Source organism: Chrysochloris asiatica, unplaced genomic scaffold (genome assembly GCF_000296735.1).
Source record: "Chrysochloris asiatica unplaced genomic scaffold, ChrAsi1.0 scaffold00098, whole genome shotgun sequence".
Taxonomy (NCBI): Eukaryota; Metazoa; Chordata; class Mammalia; order Afrosoricida; family Chrysochloridae; genus Chrysochloris; species Chrysochloris asiatica.
In genome coordinates this window covers 7542190-7562356 of record NW_006408616.1, presented here as the reverse complement: position 1 = coordinate 7562356, position 20167 = coordinate 7542190, and the positions used below count along the sequence as shown (strand labels likewise).

Here is a 20167-nt window from a genome sequence, read left to right as displayed (position 1 = left end):
AGGTTGTGGATGGGACTTAGATACCATCTAAGGTCCTATACTCTGTAAAGGCTTTGCCCGAGGCCTATTTCAATGGGTAAGTTGTAGAACCCCTTTTAGGTATTCCAATCTGTTATAGGCTGAAGGCAAGCTTACAAGTTTTCTCTAATCATGTTTCCCAACATTCCTTTCTATCCCACTCAAGTGTCTATTTTACAATATTAGGCAAGGGAAACTAATATTCATAAGGCAGTCAAGGAGCAAAATCTTTCTTTTGAGGTCTTAAAGCATCCTCCCTATAGTTCTGATCTTGCTGCACCAGACGTGTTTGGTCCTGTGAAAGTGGTCTTTCAAGAGATGAAGATTCATCTCTGATGAAGAAGTGTATACAGTGGTGCATTTGTGGCTTGCAGCTCAGCCTAAAACATTTTTAAATAAGGAAATATGAGGGCTTGTTTACGGATGAACTAAGTATATTGAAAAGCAAGGAGATTATGTTGAAAAAGGATATATTTGTCTTTTGTAAAAGTTGATTAAAATAAATTCTATAGCCAGAGTGTGGGTAGTTTTTGACTCTGCCTCATGTTTTTCAGCTCAGGGAATATTGTGTCTTGTTCTTAATCATTTCTTTCCTTCATTTCTCTGCTATTTTATTCTGGAATTTCTATCTGTTGCATAATCTTTTTACTTTATTTTCTATTTTGATCTTTTGATCTTCTATGTTCTAGAAAATTCCTTGTTATTCCTAGTTATTTTTTTTTTTTCTTTCCAGATTACCAATTTGGTCTTGTTCATTTTTTCTGTTACTCAGCCAATTTCTTAAATGTTTATTTTTGAATCATATTTTAATTTCCAAGAATTCTTTTTCATTTGTTTGGATGCCATATCTACTCCAATATTTCTAAGGACAATAATTAGGATCATTTAAACATTTTCCTCATTTTCCCTGAATCTTCTCAGTTTTTGTGGGGTTAATTATTCCTTATGGTTCTATTTTCCCTTGTGACACTTGTATATGTGCTTATAATTGTCAAGATTTCTGTAATGACTCGTGTGGGTGGCTGGCAAGAGTGTCTGGCTTGGGTTTCCTCTGTAACTTCTGAAGTCTATTTCTCCTCCAGAATTCTATAAATAACAGGACAAATACTGAGTTCTGGCTAAGGGGATGAACAAAAGATAAGCAAACTTTACTTTAAGGTATGTGTGTGTGTGTATTACTGAAGCAGAGACAGGTTGGAAATACCAGCAAATGTTGAAATACGAAAGGGTTGCTTGGCGGTTGGAGCCTTGAACATATTTTCTCTTCTGTTGGAGCTATTTCCTCTTTCTCCCATACCTTCCCTTATTTGATGAGGAACTTTGGAATTAATTCAAAGTTTGCTCTGTTTCTCTGCCAGGTTCTAACACCTTCATTTGGCATTCTTTCCAGGCAGGTATTCCACTTTTTTAAAAGAACATTTCTTTAGCTTTTTCCTCTGGGGATAAAGCTGCTACCAACTACTCTGTTTATGCTAGTCAGACAGAGGAGGGCCTTACCTTCCCAGCTATCCAGATGCTGTTCTTTAATGAGTTTCCCAGATGATTCCCCACATCCCACTGCCACTTGTTGTACTGGATGATTATGAACTTGGTAAGACCTGGTCTAACTCTAATATCTTCTTTGACAATTTCTTCTGTGATAGACTAATCCCATCGCCATCCTGTGTAGTAATAATGCCTCAACATTCTTAATTTGCTTATGACAGGCATTCTCATATTTTGTTCTATTAAAACGTAGATTTCAGTGGCTCTAGGAAGAAGAGTATGTTTTGTGTGCCATTATCCAAGGAATTTTTTTTTTAACATTCAAGTTTTTAACTTCTACTCATATTTGTACCACTTGCAGTTTCATACAGGTATCTGTGCACACACATGCACATAGATATGCATAACCTACAATTAAATTAATGAATAGCGAGGCAGGATTTTTCGCATGTTTTCTGTCTGAATTCTTGTGTTTTTGTTTCTTTTTTAATGTTTTATTGGGGGCCGTTAGAGAAGGTACTAGTATTCCTGGTTGTTACACAATGTGTTTCTATATTGATGCTGTATGAAGTGTGTTTCAAGCATTAATCATCAAGAAATCAAGTAAGTTCTTGAATGTTTAAAGAAACCAATTTACTAATTGGCATTGAGAATTGAAATACTTTCAGGCTAAAAGCATTTGAAGTTCTGCATAATGACTTAATGGCAGAGTTTAAAGATTTGATATTTTTCTTTTTCAAACTCGTCTTTGTTTTTACAGATGTTTTAATCATGTGTGTCTTAGTTATGTAGTGCTGCTATCATTGAAGTAACGCAAGAGGATGACTTTTAACTTAGAGAACTTTATTCTCTCACAGTTTAGAAGGATAGAAGTCTAATTCAGAACTCTAGTTCTAGGGAAAGGCTTTCTCTCCCTGTTAACACTGAGGAAAGGTCCTGAGTCCCTTTAGTATCTGTGAGTCCAACATTCCTTGGAGATCTTCATGTGTCTTGGTATCAATCTACTCCTGGGTGTAGGACGTTCTTCTCAGTGCTAAGGGATGCTGGACTCAAAGAATGTGCTCCATTCTGGCCTCTTATTTTGTGGTGGTCTCTCTTTTTCTATTCACTTCTCTCTTCTTTATCTCTTGTGAGAAAAAAGTTCATGCAGGACAAATCCCAGAGAAACACCCTTTGTACCATATCAGCATTGTAAGCTAAGAGTGCTGTATCCCACCATATTCCCCTTAGAATTGATTGGCTGATCACATCAGATTACACCATGGAGGATAATTACATCATAACTCGCAAGTTGCTTCATTGCATAGTTGCCAAGTCACTAAGAATCATAGCCTGGTGTAATTGACACATGTTTTTGAGATTCACAGTTAAATTCTTGACATTGTTTAAGAAGACAAATTAAACTGAAATCTTTCTTTTTCAGCAAAGAATCGTGGAATTGCCATTCCAGTGGATTTGGACAGCCAAGTCAACACTCTCTTCATGAAGAGTCATTCAAACATGGTACAAAGAGCAGCCATGGGTTGGAGACTATCCGCTCGCTCTGGACCACGCTTTAAGGAAGCTCTTGGAGGGCCTGCTTGGGATTATAGAAATATAATTGAAAAGTTACAGGTATAATAAGAATATGAAATAATAACATTAATATTTTCCAAATTATAATTTTAAAAATATGTAACACACAAACAAAAAATGGTTAAAAAAATATAAAATTCGATTTGGGGTTGATTTAGGCTTTGCAGCTCCCTACCACCTCTACCTGAATTTAAAAACATAAATTTCCAGGTAGAAGTTATTGTTATTGTTATGTGCCATTGAATTAGTTCTGACCCCAGTGACTGTGTAGGGTTTTCCAGGAGCGGCTAGTAAGCATAACCACTGATCTTTGGTTCAAAGTGACTTTGCAGTACAGTGCACTAACTCACAGTCCCACACCAGGGCATTATTATTTAATGTGTTTTGATGATATTGTAGTGTTCCTTAATATCAAAATAATAGTATACTGTTAATAATACAATATGATAAAGTAATTTACCAAAAATTTATATGATAAATATTCATGACTTTTTGGCCAGTATGTTCCAAGCATTATTACTTGTACAGTATCCCACTCATGCTTTTTTTTTTTTTTTATCACAGATAAGATCTTTTATTTGTCACCATTAAAAGTCTGAATTTTAAACAGTTTCTTCAGCTGGTGGTTTATAGCCATCAGCTTGTTCAACGTCAGCACCTGTCTCATCTCCGCTAGTTTTCCCAGAACTATTTCCTTCACCATGAAGCTCCATGAGTTTTCCCAACTCAAACCTGGGCTTCTTCAGCATTTTTACTTTCCTAACAAACACATCATGGAGAGGGTAAATAGATTGGCACTCCTTCTCTATGTCCTTTCCAATGCTGTCTGGAATCAGTTTATTGACCACTTCTTTCAAGTCATTTGTCTGCACCTCTTGGGTCATGATTTCCATCATTTTCTTCCGGATTTGACGGGCCTATTGGTGCTGAGCATAAGATATCTTCCGAATGTGGTTTTTAGTAAAACCAACACAGAACAGGCAAAGTAAATAACCATCTGTAATCTTGACGTCAACGTGAGCTTCAATCGTGGTCTGTCATTTTTTGACCATGGAGCACATTTTGTCACAGGTAAGATCCATGCCATGGAAGTTGGTCAAGCAGTTTTTGCCCTGAACATCCTCAGTTATTAGCTTGAATTTTCTAAATGCAACTTCATCGTTCTGCAGATCAGCAAGATTCACTTCAAAAACACGACTCATAAGTCCATCAGATGCAATTTTGGTTCCTTGTGTCCTTGTGACTAGTGTTTTCCCAATATTTCTTATATTGAACATAGCTGGTGCCTTCACATCATACCAATCTTTCTTAGAAAATGGATCAACCACTTTCTTCTTGGCTCCTTTTTTGCCATCTTTTGTAAGGCGCTTGTTCTTGCCGACCGCCATGGTGCTGCTCAGAGAGCCAAAAGGGCTCCTTTAAACTGTACATTTTGGCACATTGAGTGCTATATGGAGAAAGGAAGTATCTTTCCATCTGTGTAATTAGCAAAATATTTCATGGAGAAAATTAAGGAAACTTTTGGTCCTGGACAATGGTCACAAGATATACTTCAGAAATACTAAATATTATTAGGGATCACTTGTAGATTAATTGCTTGAGGTTCAAAGTTTTAATAGGAAAGAGTTATGTTAATATTGAAAAGACAAGTTAGAGTCAGATAGTAGGGGGAACTTGAAGGTCATCAATCATTAAAAATTTGGGGGAAAATGTAATTATGAATGAGTAATCAGGCTTTCATTTTGTAGGATAGGATTATTGGGGAGATACTACAGGACATATTAGTAAAGAGTTACTGAAACGCTTCAGTAAGGAGGCTGTGTTGCAAATGAAATGAACAGATATTGCAGAAAATAATGGACGCAGGTTCACAGACAAGGCTGTTCTTGGATAGAAGTAGAAAGCGGGTATGTGTTTACAATGGCTCTGATGACTAGAACAAAAGTGATATGATTAAGACTGCAATAAGAGGAATGAAGAAGAATTGAGAGGACTCTGTGAGATGAATGGCGATGACCATTGAAAGTATGCTAAATTAGGCTACTTAATGCACTGAAATGTAAATCTATATTTAGAAGAAATATTTAGAGTGAGGACAGTGGATGGTATTGATGACAGAGTATAGCAATGGGAACAAAAGAACACCCATTAGAAGCCAGGAATGGGCAGAGTGATCAGATAGGGAAAGAAGAAAAGCAGGATCAGAAAGAAGAGAAATGTGGGGTTTATGAGAGTCAAGGAAGAATCTTTCAGCAAGGATAGGTGGATAGTAGTTTCAAATAGCCAAGAAAAAGGTATGCCGTATATTTATTTCAACACAGTGTTGGCAGCTAACTCATTAAATAAATATTTATTTGGTGCATACTCTATGCCAGCACTGTGTTGCTGGAGACAGAGCCCTGGGCAAGACAGACAGTCTGTACTTTTCATGAAACTTACATGCTAACATCTTTAAAGAAATGAGATGTTGTTGTTCTTAAGTGACATTGAGTTGGTTCTGACTCATAACAACCCTGTATAGGATTTCTGAGGAGTACCTTGTGGTAAGTAGTCTAGTGCTTATCCTACAGTGCCACACTAGGAATGAAGAAGAATTGAGAGGACTCTGTGAGATGAATGGCGATGTTAGCTAATTAAAGTTGGTATGAATAAAATAAAGCAGGTTTATAAGATAGAGACTTGCTGGGAGTTGATACTATAGAGAGTCTTTGAGTTGAGTAGTTATTTGACTTGAGGCCCAAATAATGAAAAGGAATTATCTAGCCAAAAATCTGGAGACAGCAAGTTCTAGGGAAGAGGAAACAATAAATATAAAGGCCCTTGTTCTTGTTGTTGTTAAGTGCTGTTTAGTTAGTTCCAACTCAGAGCAACCTTTTATAGGGTTTCCAAGGAGTGGCTAGTGGGTTTAAACCAACAACCTTTCAGTTGGCAATCCAGTGCTTATCTTACAGAACTACACCAGAACTCCATAAAGGCTCTTATCCAGGAACTAAGTTACTGAATTTAAGTTACAAAGAAGTCAGTTACAGCTAGAGTTTAGTGAACAAAGGAAGAAAGTATTATAAGATAAATAGATATATTGTGTAGTGATATGGAAAGACATCTGGATTTTATTCTTAGTGTGATAGTAAATCTTTGGCAATTTTTAGCACAGGTCCAGGCATAAAGACTGTGAGTCCTATTAAGTTGTTGTTGCATTAATTCAGGCAAAAGGTGATGGTGTCTTGGCTTAAGGAGGAACCAATAAAATGGAGAAAAGCAGATGAATTGCATATGTATGCATATGTGGGTGTAGGGTCAATAGGATCTGGTGAGTTGCTTGAATGAGTTATGGGTGAAGTAAAGAAGATGCCGGGATGATACTGGAGTTGATATGATGGTATCATTTGCTAAGCTAGGAAAGAATGTGGAAGAAAGAGTTGGGGGTGAGTTGGAATCAAAAGTTCTCTTTGGGAATTAAAAACTCAAGATGCCTATTTAGATACCCAAGTGGATATAGCAACCTTGCAGTTAGATATATGAGCTTGGAGCTTTTAGGAAAGATGCTAGGCTGGAGATAAAAATTTGGGAGTTTTCAGCTTATAGATAGGATTAATGCCCTAGTATTAGATGTGAGCCCTCATAACTAAGTGTACATTGAAACAAGAAAACGACCAGAAGCTAACAGGAGTTGGTGAAGGAATGGCCAGGATATAGGTGGAAAATTAAAAAAAAAAAATGCATTGTTACAAAAGCTAAGAGAACAAAGGGTTTCAAGATGAGGAACAAGTGTGTAAAATGCAAGGACAGAAAAGTAATCACTGAATTTGACAACAGGGTGATCATTGCAGCTAACTTGTGTTCAATGATAATGATTGTTGTTGTTGTTAAGTGCTGTCGAGTTTGTTCCGACTCATAACAACCCTGTATAGGATTTCCAAAGAGCAGCTGGTGGGTTGGAACTGCTGACCTTGTGGTTCACAGTCCAGTGCTGATCCTACAGTGCCACATCAGCAGTCTGATGATAATGATTACTAATATTTATTAACAAATGGCAAGTATATGTTAAGGATAGTTCTAGGAATTTAAGTCTAAGTCCCACTGCAAGTCCATGTGATTTGTTATATCAATATCTGGGTGAAACAAAGTCTTAGATTATTCTGTTTCTGCATGATTAAAATAAGGGATGAAGGCAGGATTTACCTCCTGGGAGCAGTTTGTTGAGTAAATGAAATGAAAATGAAAAAATATCTGAAAATTAGGAACATTTTTACCCCTACCAATTGCTGTTGAGTTTAATTTAGAATCATGATAACTGCTGTATGTCAGAGCAGAACTATGATTCGTAAGGGTGTTTTTTTTCCCCATTGTAAACCAAGATTTTATTTATAACTTTTCTAAATAAAAGTTAAATGAAACTCCCCCTACTCCCCTAGCCATCCCCCACAAAACCTCCCAAGTTGAGTTCCTTCAGTATGATGATTCGTAAGAGTTTTTAATGGCTGAGATTTTTGAAGTAGATTTTCAGGCCTTTCTTATGAGGTTTTAGTGGGTAGACTTGAACCATCAACTGTTTGGTTTTCAGTCAAATGTGTTAACCATACATCACCCAAAGAATTTTGGTACATTTTTTAGTGTCATTTTATTAACTATGGTCAAATTTTATAGTCATAATCTTTCCATCTTTATGTTATATCTAGTTTCCCCCTTTATGTTATTTCATTCCTGCTAGCCTCTTTTAATTGTCAGCAGAAATTTCTTAGAGAATTTATTTAGAGCAGTTGAATTATGAAGATCCACTTTTTCTAAAAGGGCAAGAAAGAGTTAAACATGAGAGAAGGCATGAAATCTGGCTATGAGAAATTAAGCAAGGCTGTAGCGGAGAAAAACTTGTTGCCATTGGTTATCTGTCTAAAAAAACATGCCATGATGTATGGGTGAATAAAGTGCTAAAATAGTTATTTTAAAAATGAAAAGGGGATGTTTTAATCATTAGACAAAGTTCAGTAAAATATCCATGCCTTGGGGTGGCGTTGTGGGCTATTGCGTCAGACTGCAAAGTCATTTGAACTGCAAGGTCTGTGGTTCAAGCTCACCAGCTGCTCCTTGGAAACCCTGTACAGGGTCGCTATGGGTCAGAATCGACTCGATGGCACTTAACAACAACAACAGTTCATTTGAGAAACATATCAGTAAGGTTCCTTTCAGCTATCATTAGTACACTATTCCACTAAAAGTGGTTTCAACAATAAAGAATATATGTACCTTTACATAGGAAATAACCTAAAGTTTGGGTTATTTAGTTTGTTAATTTTTCAGATTGAAGAGTTCAGGGCTCTAATGATCTGATTTTTTGACCTTTGCTCTTTTACTTTCAGAATGGTCTCCAAAGATCACATAGTGGCTATCGCAAATTTTGGATTCCTGTTCTCAATCTGTCTTGAGAGTAGTCTATATTTTTGGGAAAATATCCTTCCTAGTTCCCCCACCACATATGCTCTGTCGTTTTTTTTTTTTTTTTCGGTTACGACATCACATATGATTACCTAGGCTGATTGTTGGAAAGACAAGTGATCTTCATGACTGGTTTAAAGGAATTCATCTCTACCCAGGTTTGGTAGGGATCACTGTCCCTGATTCAGAAATAGCACTGTGACTCTGATAGAAAGGAAGAAGGCAGAGAAAGGCTGTGTGGCCAGTGACCAAAAGTGTAATTTGAAATACTATCAAATGTGACTAAATATCTCTATAGTATTAATACTGCTTTAAATAACATATCTGGGAATTCTCTATTTGAAGAAATTGTTCTGAGCGTCCAGTGACACATATGAAAGATTTTCTTAACCTGAAAATAAAAATACTTTCAAGCATGCCCCAACTTATCCCAACTGGATGTATACTAGTAATATGTCCTTTACAATTGTAGCTCCTACAGAGATTGTAACAGAGGTTTTACTGACCTTTGGTCTTTTTGGATGTATACTAGTATCTTTCTAAATCAAAAGGCTCTTCGTTCCTCGTTAACTATTTTTGTTGTTGTTGTTAAGTGCTTTCGAGTCGGTTCCGACCCATAGCGACCCTGAACAGGGTTTCCAAGGCTGTAAATCTTTACGGGAGCAGAAAGCCTCATCTTTCTCCCGCGGAGCAGCTGGTAGTTTCGAACTGCTTACCTTGCGGTTCACAGCCTGATTCTTAACCACTATGCTAAAAAGCAGAGATTCAGGCACTATTTGTACATAAAACCAGAGTATACTAAAAGCATAGACATTTAGTTACATGGGAGGGCAGGGCACATCTTCTCTGGAACTCCCGTCTCTCATTTTTAGTAGTTTTAAGTTTGTCATTTCTCCAGAAGGTGAAATCTGACTAAGTCTTCATGTGGTTCTCTTATTCTCTGTTCCTTAGGATGTAGTGGCCTCTCTGGAGCAGCAGTTCAGCCCCATGATGCAGGCTGAGTTCTCAGTGCTGGTGGATGTGTTGTACAGTCCAGAACTACTGTTTCCAGAGGGAAGTGATGCAAGAATAAGATGTGGCGCTTTCATGTCCAAGTAAGTGCAGAAGTCTGGGATTCAGCAAGTGTCATCCAACAGGGAGGGACTCTACCGTGCTGGCTTTTTATTCTGTTGATACATAAAGACAGGCCACAAAGTATGTTCAATGTATACAGTCCATGTTAATAAGTAAAATCCAAAATTATTAATTTGAGGCATTTGAAACTTTCAAGTCGCTTTAGTTTACTAAAATGTACTGAAATTAAAATGTGTCATTGTTAGGCACAAAATATCACACAAAATATTTTGGTTCTGATTCCTTTCTATAAGTCTTGAGTGTGATGTTTTAAAAGATTCTTGCTTAAGGTCATTGATTCTCATTAGCATAGAGAGAAAGGGAGGAAAACTAGCATGTACATAGAGGTCTCACCATGTATGTTACTGTTCTATCTGTTTACTGTAATTTTATCTAATCTGAACAAACACCCTGTTGAGACTAAGAAATCAATTCTATTTTAGGGCTGAGAAGGATGAGGCTCATGTGTGCTTCAGGTAAAGAACAGCAAAATCTCAGACCCAGAGCTCAGCCATGCAGCTCTTTTATTTATTTACTTTTCTTAGCTTTTTCATTCTTTCTTTTTTTTCTTGATGTGGAGATCTACTGTACTGTTGTTCAGTGACAGCCACTTGGTTATGACTCTGTACAAGGTTTCCAAGGAGCACCTGGTGGGTTTGCACCACTGACCTTGTGATTCAAACTGATCTTACAGACCTGTGCTTATTCTACAGTGCCATACCAGGACTCCAATATACTATTGTTGTTGTTGTTGTTGTTAAGTACCATGGAGTCAATTCTGACTCATAGTGACCCTATATAGGGTTTCCAAGGAGCAGCTGGTGGATTTGCAGAACAGTGATGATCCTACAGAGCCACAACAGCTAATAAAATATACCCTAGGATATTTTCATTTTAATGGTAGGTGAAAATTATCAAGGAATAGCTGTAAGTATAATCTGCTTTGAGAATTTTATAAGTAACTCTAGAGAGAAGAGACATTTTTATGTGAGGGTAGGGGCGGCCTTTCATTGATAGAGTTGTGAGTAATCACATGGAGACTGAAGATAGCCAAGTAGAAGACCCTGGTCTTCCTGGGGAGAATATTTGGGTGGAGAGTTAGACAGGACTGCTAATCTCCTAGATAATTCCCATCACCACTACACTACTTCCTGGATTGAAGATATTATTAAAAGAGGTCTAGAAACCTCTTGTTTCACTGTGATATTTTGAGGTAGAAATTGAGTGACGAGGGAACAGAAAAAGTGCTTTCCTCTCTTACCAGTGAAAGCTCATTTGGGAGATAAAAGAAGATTTGGATCATGTTGAAGGTAATAGGTATAATTTCCATATTGGGGCCAGAATCAGATTCTTGACTCTGCACCCAATATAACCAAGTGGGTCTGGGAAGAATGTGTTTGTGTGGGCAAGTGCTAGTCTTGTAATGTTGATGTTGTTAAGTGCCATCATGTTGGTTCTGACTTATAGTGTGGTCCTACATAGGGTTTCCAAGGAGCGACTTGTGAGCTTGAACCACTGACCTTGTGGTTCAAACCGACATTGCAGTTAATGCAGATGCATTAGCCCGCAGCACCGTACCAAGATTCTTATTATAAGAACTCTAGAGTTCTAAAACAAAGAGGCCCAGGTTGTGCAAAACTGATTACTATGGAGGACATTAGAAGAAAAATTTGAGTTGAGATATTGCTTAGTAATTCAATATAAAAACTGAATTAATGTGGATTATAAATTGGAGAATTTTAACTCCAGGAATTTAATATGATTCCACAGATATTATTAAGAACTGATAGTGTGGAACAGAGCTTTGAAACTCTAGCCTGTAAGCTAAATTGAGCTCACTGTCCATTTTGTAAATAAAGTTTTATTGAAATACAACCATGTTCATTCATTTATTGTAAAGCGGCTTCCTTGATACAATGGTAGAGTTGACTGGTTGCACAGTCACTGTATAACTTTCAAAGTCTGAAGTATTTGCTCTCTGAACATTTACAGGAAAGGTTTGCCAACCCATAATTCTATAACTAGGCAGTCAATACAGTCCTTACTAGCCACATATGGCTAGTTAAATAAAAATTCAATTCCTTAATTATGCTTGCTGTATCTCAAGTGCTGAATAGTCACATGTGGCTGGTCACTCTGATAGTACCGATATAGAACATTTCTATCACTGCAGAAATGTTCATTGGCTAGCACTCATTTTCAACTTAAAAACACAGTGCTATGAAAAGGTAATACAAAGCAACTCAGAAGATTTGTGCTGAAGGCAAACTAAAGAGAGAAGCCACATTGGTATGATAGTGGAAGTATATTGCAGAACCCACATCCAGGTGGAGGAAAAGGATGTTGATAGTTGATCCAAGAAGAATGAAGTCCTTGATAACTTCAATCTTTTCTCAAAAACCAAAAGGAAGAACACACTCAGCATTTCTCAAGCTGGGGGAACTGAAGAAAAAATTCAAGCCTCAACTTTTGTTATTGAAAGCTTCTCTGGGTAAATTATTGAATGATGCAGAATGCATCAAGAGAAGATGCTAAAGCATAGATGGAGACTATGCCTTAGATCCCAGGTATAAGCAGGATTTCTTATTTTCTCAAATGAATTTAATTCTTGGAACCTGTTGACACAGATGTGTCTGCTGGAGAGTGTGAGAGATAGACCCTAGGAAAGGATCTGAATTTGTATGTTCTCTTAGTCTCATAAGAAAAGAGAAGAAAATTAGTTAACTGGGGGGGTTAATTTAAATTGACCAGTGATAGTGAACTCAAATCAATACCTACTCCTCCTTTCTGAAGAAGAATCTGAGTGATTTTGAAACTGTGGAGGATGACTTATTCGTGGATTTTCATATCAACTAGGAAATGGCAGTCAGCTAATTTAAAAAAAGAGAGAAAAGAATATGGAATATAAGAATACGTATTCTGATATACAATTGTTGTTGTTATTGATAGTTGCTGTCCAGTCAGTTCTGACTCATAGTGACCCCGTATAGTCCATATCAGGACTCCAATGGTCAACTCTAGCAGGTAGAATAGTTGTTTGAAAGTTTTCCTTGCAAGAAAAGTATAGCTTGCCTCTCTAATACCTCATCTTTTATCCCTTTCTCTCATGCATAAAAATAATTTGGGTAGTCAATTTAAATTTGTTTTGATTTTTTTTTTCTAAGACTTTTCTTTAAGTCTTCCTAAGATAAAATACTTAATTCACTCACCATATTTAAAACATTAAGCAAAATATGAGTGATCTGTTGCTAAGATATCTATAAAAGGTATTCATATAACATATAGTATTTGGGTTAAATCAGTGACTTTCAAATACTTTTTGATGATCAAAATACGAGATTTCAAAAAATAACCCAACATATGGGTACGTGTATGTGAGCTTCTGTATAAATTGAACTCAAAAGCTACTCTTCTACTGTGGTAGCACTACAGGATAAGCAATGGACAGCTAACTGCAAGGTTGGCAGTTCAAACCCACCAGCTGCTCCTTGGAAACCCTTTACAGGGTCTCTGTGAGTGGGAACTGACTTGACAGTACATAGCAGCAACAACAGACCTGACCACATAGATTTATAATGCTCTGCCCAGACTCAGAGTACTGCTAACTTCCACATGTGCAGCTCTTTCAGCATGAAATAGGTATCATTTCAAATTACCACTGTCCATCTATTTACCTAGTATATAAACCTCAGGTGTCTATGATCTTCACCTTATCCACTTTCCATATGTTCTTTGTCGAACTGTGGCTATTTTTCATCTAAATTGCTTCTTCATCCTTAGCACACCTTCATTTCTTGTCTGATTCTCATGCCTCGGCTTCATCTTCCCTATACATACTTGTAGTGTCATTTTTGCATGTTCTTTAGAACAGTGGTTTCTTATTTCTTATAAAAACTCTAGATCCTTGTTGAAATAATTATATATTCCTGAGTGTCTTTGAATACATCTCCCCCTACCCAAAAAACAAACAAACAAACAAAACATAGGGAATAGAAGCAAATACTGTGGAATGATGATGCACAGAGAGGATTGTAATCATTGCAAAAAAAAAAAAAAAAGTCTAGACCTTGATAATACTCTTCCATTCCCTACTTGTGACGCCACAATTCTTACATTCTATCCTTCCATATAGCAGTTGTGTACCAGGATAAGTAAAAAAGTTTTGCTGCAAAATCATAGACACCTTTATTTTTAAACTTTGAAAACATCTATTTGGTTTACTTCATATTCAGATAATAGTATGATATATTTTTCTTCTAGTGTGTTTGTATATACCTTTCGGAGGAATCACTGTTCTATTTAACATTTAGTATTTTGCTCTAAGGTTAATTAATCATACAAAGAAACTAATGGAGAAAGAAGAAAAACTGTGCATTAAAATCCTTCAGACATTACGAGAAATGTTGGAGAAGAAAGACAGCTTTGTGGAAGAGGTATTTAAAAAATTTTCATTTTATCATTTGTAAATAATAGTGCGTTTTCAGAGTAATGTGACCACTGAATTACAATAGACTAATATATGATTACTTGATTGTATATTAATGATGTGTATACTTAGACGAGTCAATTAATTTGAGGTTTTTCCTCTCTTGTCTTACTTTGAATTGAGATATAACTAAGATTGTTGTTATTGTTAAGTGCCATCAAGTTGGACCTGACTCATAAAAACCCTGTATAGGGTTTCCAAGGAGAAACTGGTATGTTTGAACCACAAATCTTGCTGCTCAAACCAACCTTGTGGTCCAGTCCTTATCTTACAGTGCCACACCAGGACTACATAATTAAGATTAGAATGGCCTAAATATTTAGTTTATTTGATTTATTATATTTTATATTAGATATGTATATTTTTCTCATACAGCATCATGAACCAAATCACCTTATTTAACAGTGATGCAACTAAAACACAATATTTAGATTATATATAACTTTCTGTTGCATATTAAGAATGGCCTATGTTTTCAGGTTTATGTTGATTTTTTATATTAAATATATGTTAATGGTCCTGGTGTGGAGCTGTGGATTAATGTGCAGGCCTGCAAAGTTGGTTTGAACTGCAAGGTCAACAGTTCAAGCTCACCAGGGTCACCGATACATGGTAACTATGAGTTGGCACTGACTCAACAGCACTTAACAACAACAACAAACAATGGTAATTTTCTAGACTATTATGACAACGTTATATAATAAAAATGTTCATAAATGAAATAGTCTGTTATATTCTTATCTATGTTAGTTTATGTGTTGCACAAATTATTTTCAGTGAAATATCAACTTATATATAATAAATGTCAGCTTGTTATTAAAAATGACAGTTCAGGTGCTCATTAAGAGATAGCTAGCAGCATGTTTAATACCCAAGGTGATACATTTAAATATGAAATATAAACCTAGGGAAGTCTTTTTAGCTAGCTAGCTATACTTTTATGTTAAGTATCAAACCAGATTTGTATTTTGTTTCCTAATAAATTTCAGTTTATTTTCTGTAAGTACTAATCATCTGATAACTTTAAAACTGATAGGATTTTGTTTTATTCATTATTGTATATATATGCTCTTGAGTTCTAAAAATATTGTGGTATTAATTTTTGATTCACTTCTCTAGAAAATAAATGCATTGGAAACTGGATGTTATTAAAAGAGACATTGCTTCAAAATGCTCCACTTGAGTCAGACATTAGCTTCAATGATAAAAGTGGCTTTTGCTTTGCTTTAGTCCTTTTTATCTTTTAAAGTATATTTGGAAAACAAATTACAGAAATGGAAGTGGTCAGTGCACTCTTAGCACCATATTCTCTGACATGGTGGCTGGTGGTTAAGTGCCGTGGAGTTGGTTCCGACTCATAGCCTCCTTCCCTGTATAGGGTTTTCAAGGTTGTAAATCTTTATGGGAGCAGAAGTGACTGGCCTTGTGGTTAGCTGCCAAGTTCATAATCCAGTACTCTACCAGGCCTCTTTTGGGTATAGGTATGTCTTTTAAAAATAGTAAATCTCAGGTCCCTTGGGATTTTTGTTTTGTTTTCTCCATTTCCTTGAAATATTGCTGTGGGTTGTTTGATTTTTGACTGCAATGCCAGATCCTAAAATAGAAAAAATAGGGTCAATATAAATTTTTTAAAGAAGTATGAGATTTATGATAAAAGTAACTTTGTGCTTGTTATGAGCAACTTGGCAAGCCTCCCAATTATAATGCAACAGATAATTATTGAATTATTCTAAAGAAAAATGGGGGGGGGGAAATCAAGTCAGAGTTGACTCTGAATAGTCCAGAGCATTATAATGCATCTTCCAATCTGCCTGGAAATACATCATGTTGGCATCTGTTTTCCTGTTCTCAGTTCCACAGGTGTCACTGTAGTTCAGACTTTCTTTATCTCTTGTCTAGAAAGCTCTTGTCACCTAAGTGTCTGAGATCTGAGACCTTTCTGAGGCAAGACTGCTGTTTTCACAGCTCCAGTGACCGCCATTCACGTCAGATATGAGGTGAATGGCTCCCCAGGACACAGCCTGCAGGGAAAAGTGAAGACTGGAGAAGTTACTTGGAGTGTTGTTCATTCCATCATCCAACACATATATTGAGAACAACTATTAAATGCAGGTTATTGAACCTGACACTAGGTATATGGAAATGAATGGCACTGTTTGCCCAGGGCCATGCTATTGCATAATTCCAAGGTGGCCCCTTTACTATCTACTGGGCTCCTGCAGTCGTCTCAGCAAGAGATCCTAGAAGAAGAAATTTTCATGGGCTTTGCACTACCTTGGCATTCTAAGACTTCCATAATATTTCTCTCTGGTTTTTTTTTCCATATCGTCTTCATCCATTGTCAGCAGAAATTCATGTGGCTTAGTTTACCTCTAAAGCACCTTGGGTTTTTCCTCCATTGAACCTTGCTACAACTGGAATCCTTTCTCTCACTTTCTAAAATCCAACCGTGCCTCATCATCTTTGTGGAGAAGAAAATTTGTAGCACTTTTCTGTTGTTTCAGCTAGTAGTGATTGCTTTATCAATAAAATACCAAAAACCTTTGTATCTCTTTTATGACACTTAGGAGAGTTTATGGGTATTTTGTCACCTCTTGGTTATAGAGATGATGTCACTGAGACCCTGAGAGTTTATGTGTCTTTCTTGAGGTCACATAGTCTGTGCTTAAGCCAGAACTCCCCAGAATTCTTATTCATTACTCACAGACAAATTCTACCAACACTGTATAATACTATAAAAACCTGTGGTATACTTTCTCTAGCCTATTTTTGGCTCTGTATTTTAAGACATAGAACATACACATGTGAGTAAAAAATTATCTGTACTCTCTCTGTAGAATTTATTTTAATCAATTTGTAGAAACAACAAATACGTAATTTTGCAACGCAGTCTTCTTGCTTTTCAATACATTTTGTCCATATGTCAACAAGTTTTTGGATTCCCTTATTAAAAAATATTTTAAACTGAGTGAGAATCTATGAATGCACCAGCAATCTGCACTTTTTCATTGGAGGTGAAACTTCATCCTTGAAAGACTGCTTTCAGGGGAGTAAACAGGTGAAAGTACAATGGAGTAAGATCAGGAGTAGAGGGAGGAGACTTTAACACCTCAAAATGATGTTTTTGCAGAGTGTCAGCAGTGTGGGCAGAGGTGTGCAGACAAGCGTTGTCTTGTAAGATCACTATGCCCTTGGATAGCAGTCCTTTGCTTTTAAGTTTAGGCTTTAGCTCTTCAGTTAATATCTCAGTGTAACGAGCACTGTTGATATTTTAACCTTTTTTTCTGATAGTGTTCCAATACTGGCCAATTGAGAATTCCAGAAAACTATAAGCATCAATTTTCCAGCTGATGGTTGACTTTTGAACTTTTTCTTGGTCAGCGTTTGAGGATGTTTCCATTCCATACTCTGCTGTTAACGCTCAGCCTCACAGTGCTGAATCCATGTCTCGTCACCAGTAACGTTTATTTTTAAGAAACTTTTACCTTCGTTTCAGTGTCGGTCCAAATTTTGTTTGCCAAGATCCAAATACTCTATTTATGCTCTTCTGCGAGTTGTTTTGGTACCCATCTTGCACAAACTTTTCTATATCCAAGTCTTTTGTGGATTATTTCATAGGCAGAGCCATGGCTGATTTGCAAATGATTTGCCACATAATTCACTGTCACTTGTTTATATGACAGACTCATTTCACATGCATGCTCAATGTTGCAATCAGCTGTGGACGTGGATGGTCATTTTAATAAAACCAGAGTGTGGATAATGTTTTATGTACCCTCAAAGTATCTAAAATAAGTAAAGGCTCAGAAAACATTTAAGAGATTACAAAGAATATGGCTATGTATTTATTTAACCAACAATAAAAAACCTGAAATGAGATTTTTAAGTATTATTTATCAGTTGCCATGTTGTGAAAGACAGAGTAAGACAAAAATTGTAGTTGAAAGAATTACACATTTTAGACAACTTTTTGATTCTACGTGTTTTGGAATGAGAACCATTTCTACCAGTGGTAGTAGATAGAGACCCTTCTCCCACAGGAGATTATAATGAAAAACATAATCAATGTTGTTGTTAAGTGTCATCAAGTTGGTTCCAACTCATAGCAACCCTTTATAGGGTTTCTGAGGAGTATTTGCTGAACTTGAACCATCAACCTTGTAGTTCAAACTGACTTTGTAGTCCAGTGCATTAACCCATAATGCCACCACAGGATTCAATAATAGATGTTGTTATTAACTGCTTTTCAGTCCGTTCTGACTCATAGTGACCCTGTATAGGGTGTTCAAGGAGCAGCTGGTATGCTTGAACCACCGACCTTGCAGTTCAAACTGACCTTGCAGTCCAGTGCATGAACCCACAGCACCATTTAAATACATACATTTAGAAAGGTATGGGGCTGGACGATCCCTACATGGTGTCTGCTGATACTTCTTAAAGGATTGGTGCTTGATTGTCCATGACAGTGGAGGACAGCTGGGAGACACACCAGCCGTGGTAGAATAGCATTGGGTCACAAGATTCAGAAACTGGTCAAAACCACTGTTTTGCAAGTTAGGTTGGGATTTTAGTCAAACAGTGCTTATCACTAGTGATATAATGTTGTTGTTTTTAAGTTCTGTTGTTAAATTGGTTCTCACTCGTAGCAACCCTGTATTGGGTTTCCAAGGAGTAACTGTTGGGTTTGAACTGCCAACTTGTGGTTCACAGTCCAGTGCTGATCCTACACTGCCACACAGGACTCCAGCAGTATAACGTTGTTGTTGTTGGTAAGTCATGTTGAGTCTATTCCGACTCAGTGACCCTATGCAGGATTCTGAGGAACAGCATTTCCGAGGAGCAGCTGTTGGTTTTGAATTGTTGAACTTGTGGGTTTGAACCACCATTCTTATGGTTTGCAGTCCAGTGCTTATCCTATACCAAGAGTCCAGAAGTATAAGTAATGTTGCTGTTGTTAAGTGCTGTCAAGTCAATTCCTACCCATAGCGTCCCTGTATAGGGTTTCCTAGGAGCAGCTGGTGAGCTTGAACCACCGACCTTGCAGTTCAAATGACTTTGCAGTCTGATGCATTAGCTCACGGTGCCACGCCAGGACTCCAGTATATGTAATACATAGGCCTATTTTCATGATTTAATTTGTTTCTGATTGTTGCTATTACAAATTACCAAATTACCAAATTTCAGTGACTGAAAACAGCACAAATGTATTATTTAATTTGTTTTGAAGATTGGCACTACTATGAGAGAGGGGAGAATTCCTTTCCTTCCCTTTTCTAACTTTAAAGGTCTCATGCATTCATTGTTTTAAGGTTTCATTCTTCATCTTCAAAGCTAGCAATCTAATGGCATCCAATCTCTGGATATCTGTGTATCTCTCTCTCTACCTCAGTCTCTCTGTGACATTCCCATTTCCATTCTGACATCTCATACTCTGACACTTCTGCTTTCCTCTTAAGGACACTTGTAATCATTTAGGGCCCAACCAGATAATCTAGAGTACCATCTCAAGATTTAATTTATTCACAACTGCAAAGTCCCTTTTGTTATGTAAGGTAACATAGCCATAGTTCTGGGATTAAAGCATGGATATAATGGTTATTGTTGAGTGCAGTCAAGTTTGTTCTGAATCATGTTATTGTTGTTATTCAATACCATTGAGTTGCTTCCAACCCATAGCAACCCTGTATAGAGTTTGCGAGGAACAGCTGTTGAGCTTGATCCACTAACCTTGCGGTTCAAACCAACTTTGTAGTCCAGCACACTAACCCGCAGTCTGTGTGAGGTTTCTGAGTAGTGGCTGTGGCTTTGGACTGCTGACCTTTTAGTTAACAGTTCAGTGTTTATTCTATAGCTTGGTATCAGGACTCTGGGATATCTTTGCTAAACCCATTCACATTTAAATTACCCTAAAGAGTAATTCTTAATAGCCACAGTTAAGCTGTGCACCATCATTCTAGATGTCATTTCTCATAGCCTATGTTGTTGTTGTCAGGTGCCATTGAGTCGGAAACGACTCATAGCGACCCCATGCACAGCAGAACGAAACAATGTCCGATC

The 20167-nt window shown here is 36.9% G+C and overlaps 1 protein-coding gene across 1 annotated transcript in view; it reads left to right on the top strand.

Moving 5' to 3' along the window:
• Window positions 1-20167, top strand: part of ITPR2 (inositol 1,4,5-trisphosphate receptor, type 2) — a 707773-nt gene that overhangs the window by 404337 nt on the left and 283269 nt on the right. Inside the window, exons 33-35 of the mRNA XM_006866982.1 lie at window positions 2927-3117; window positions 9463-9605; window positions 13949-14057. Coding sequence (XP_006867044.1) covers window positions 2927-3117; window positions 9463-9605; window positions 13949-14057 — 443 coding nt within the window. The remainder of the gene's footprint in view (window positions 1-2926; window positions 3118-9462; window positions 9606-13948; window positions 14058-20167) is intronic.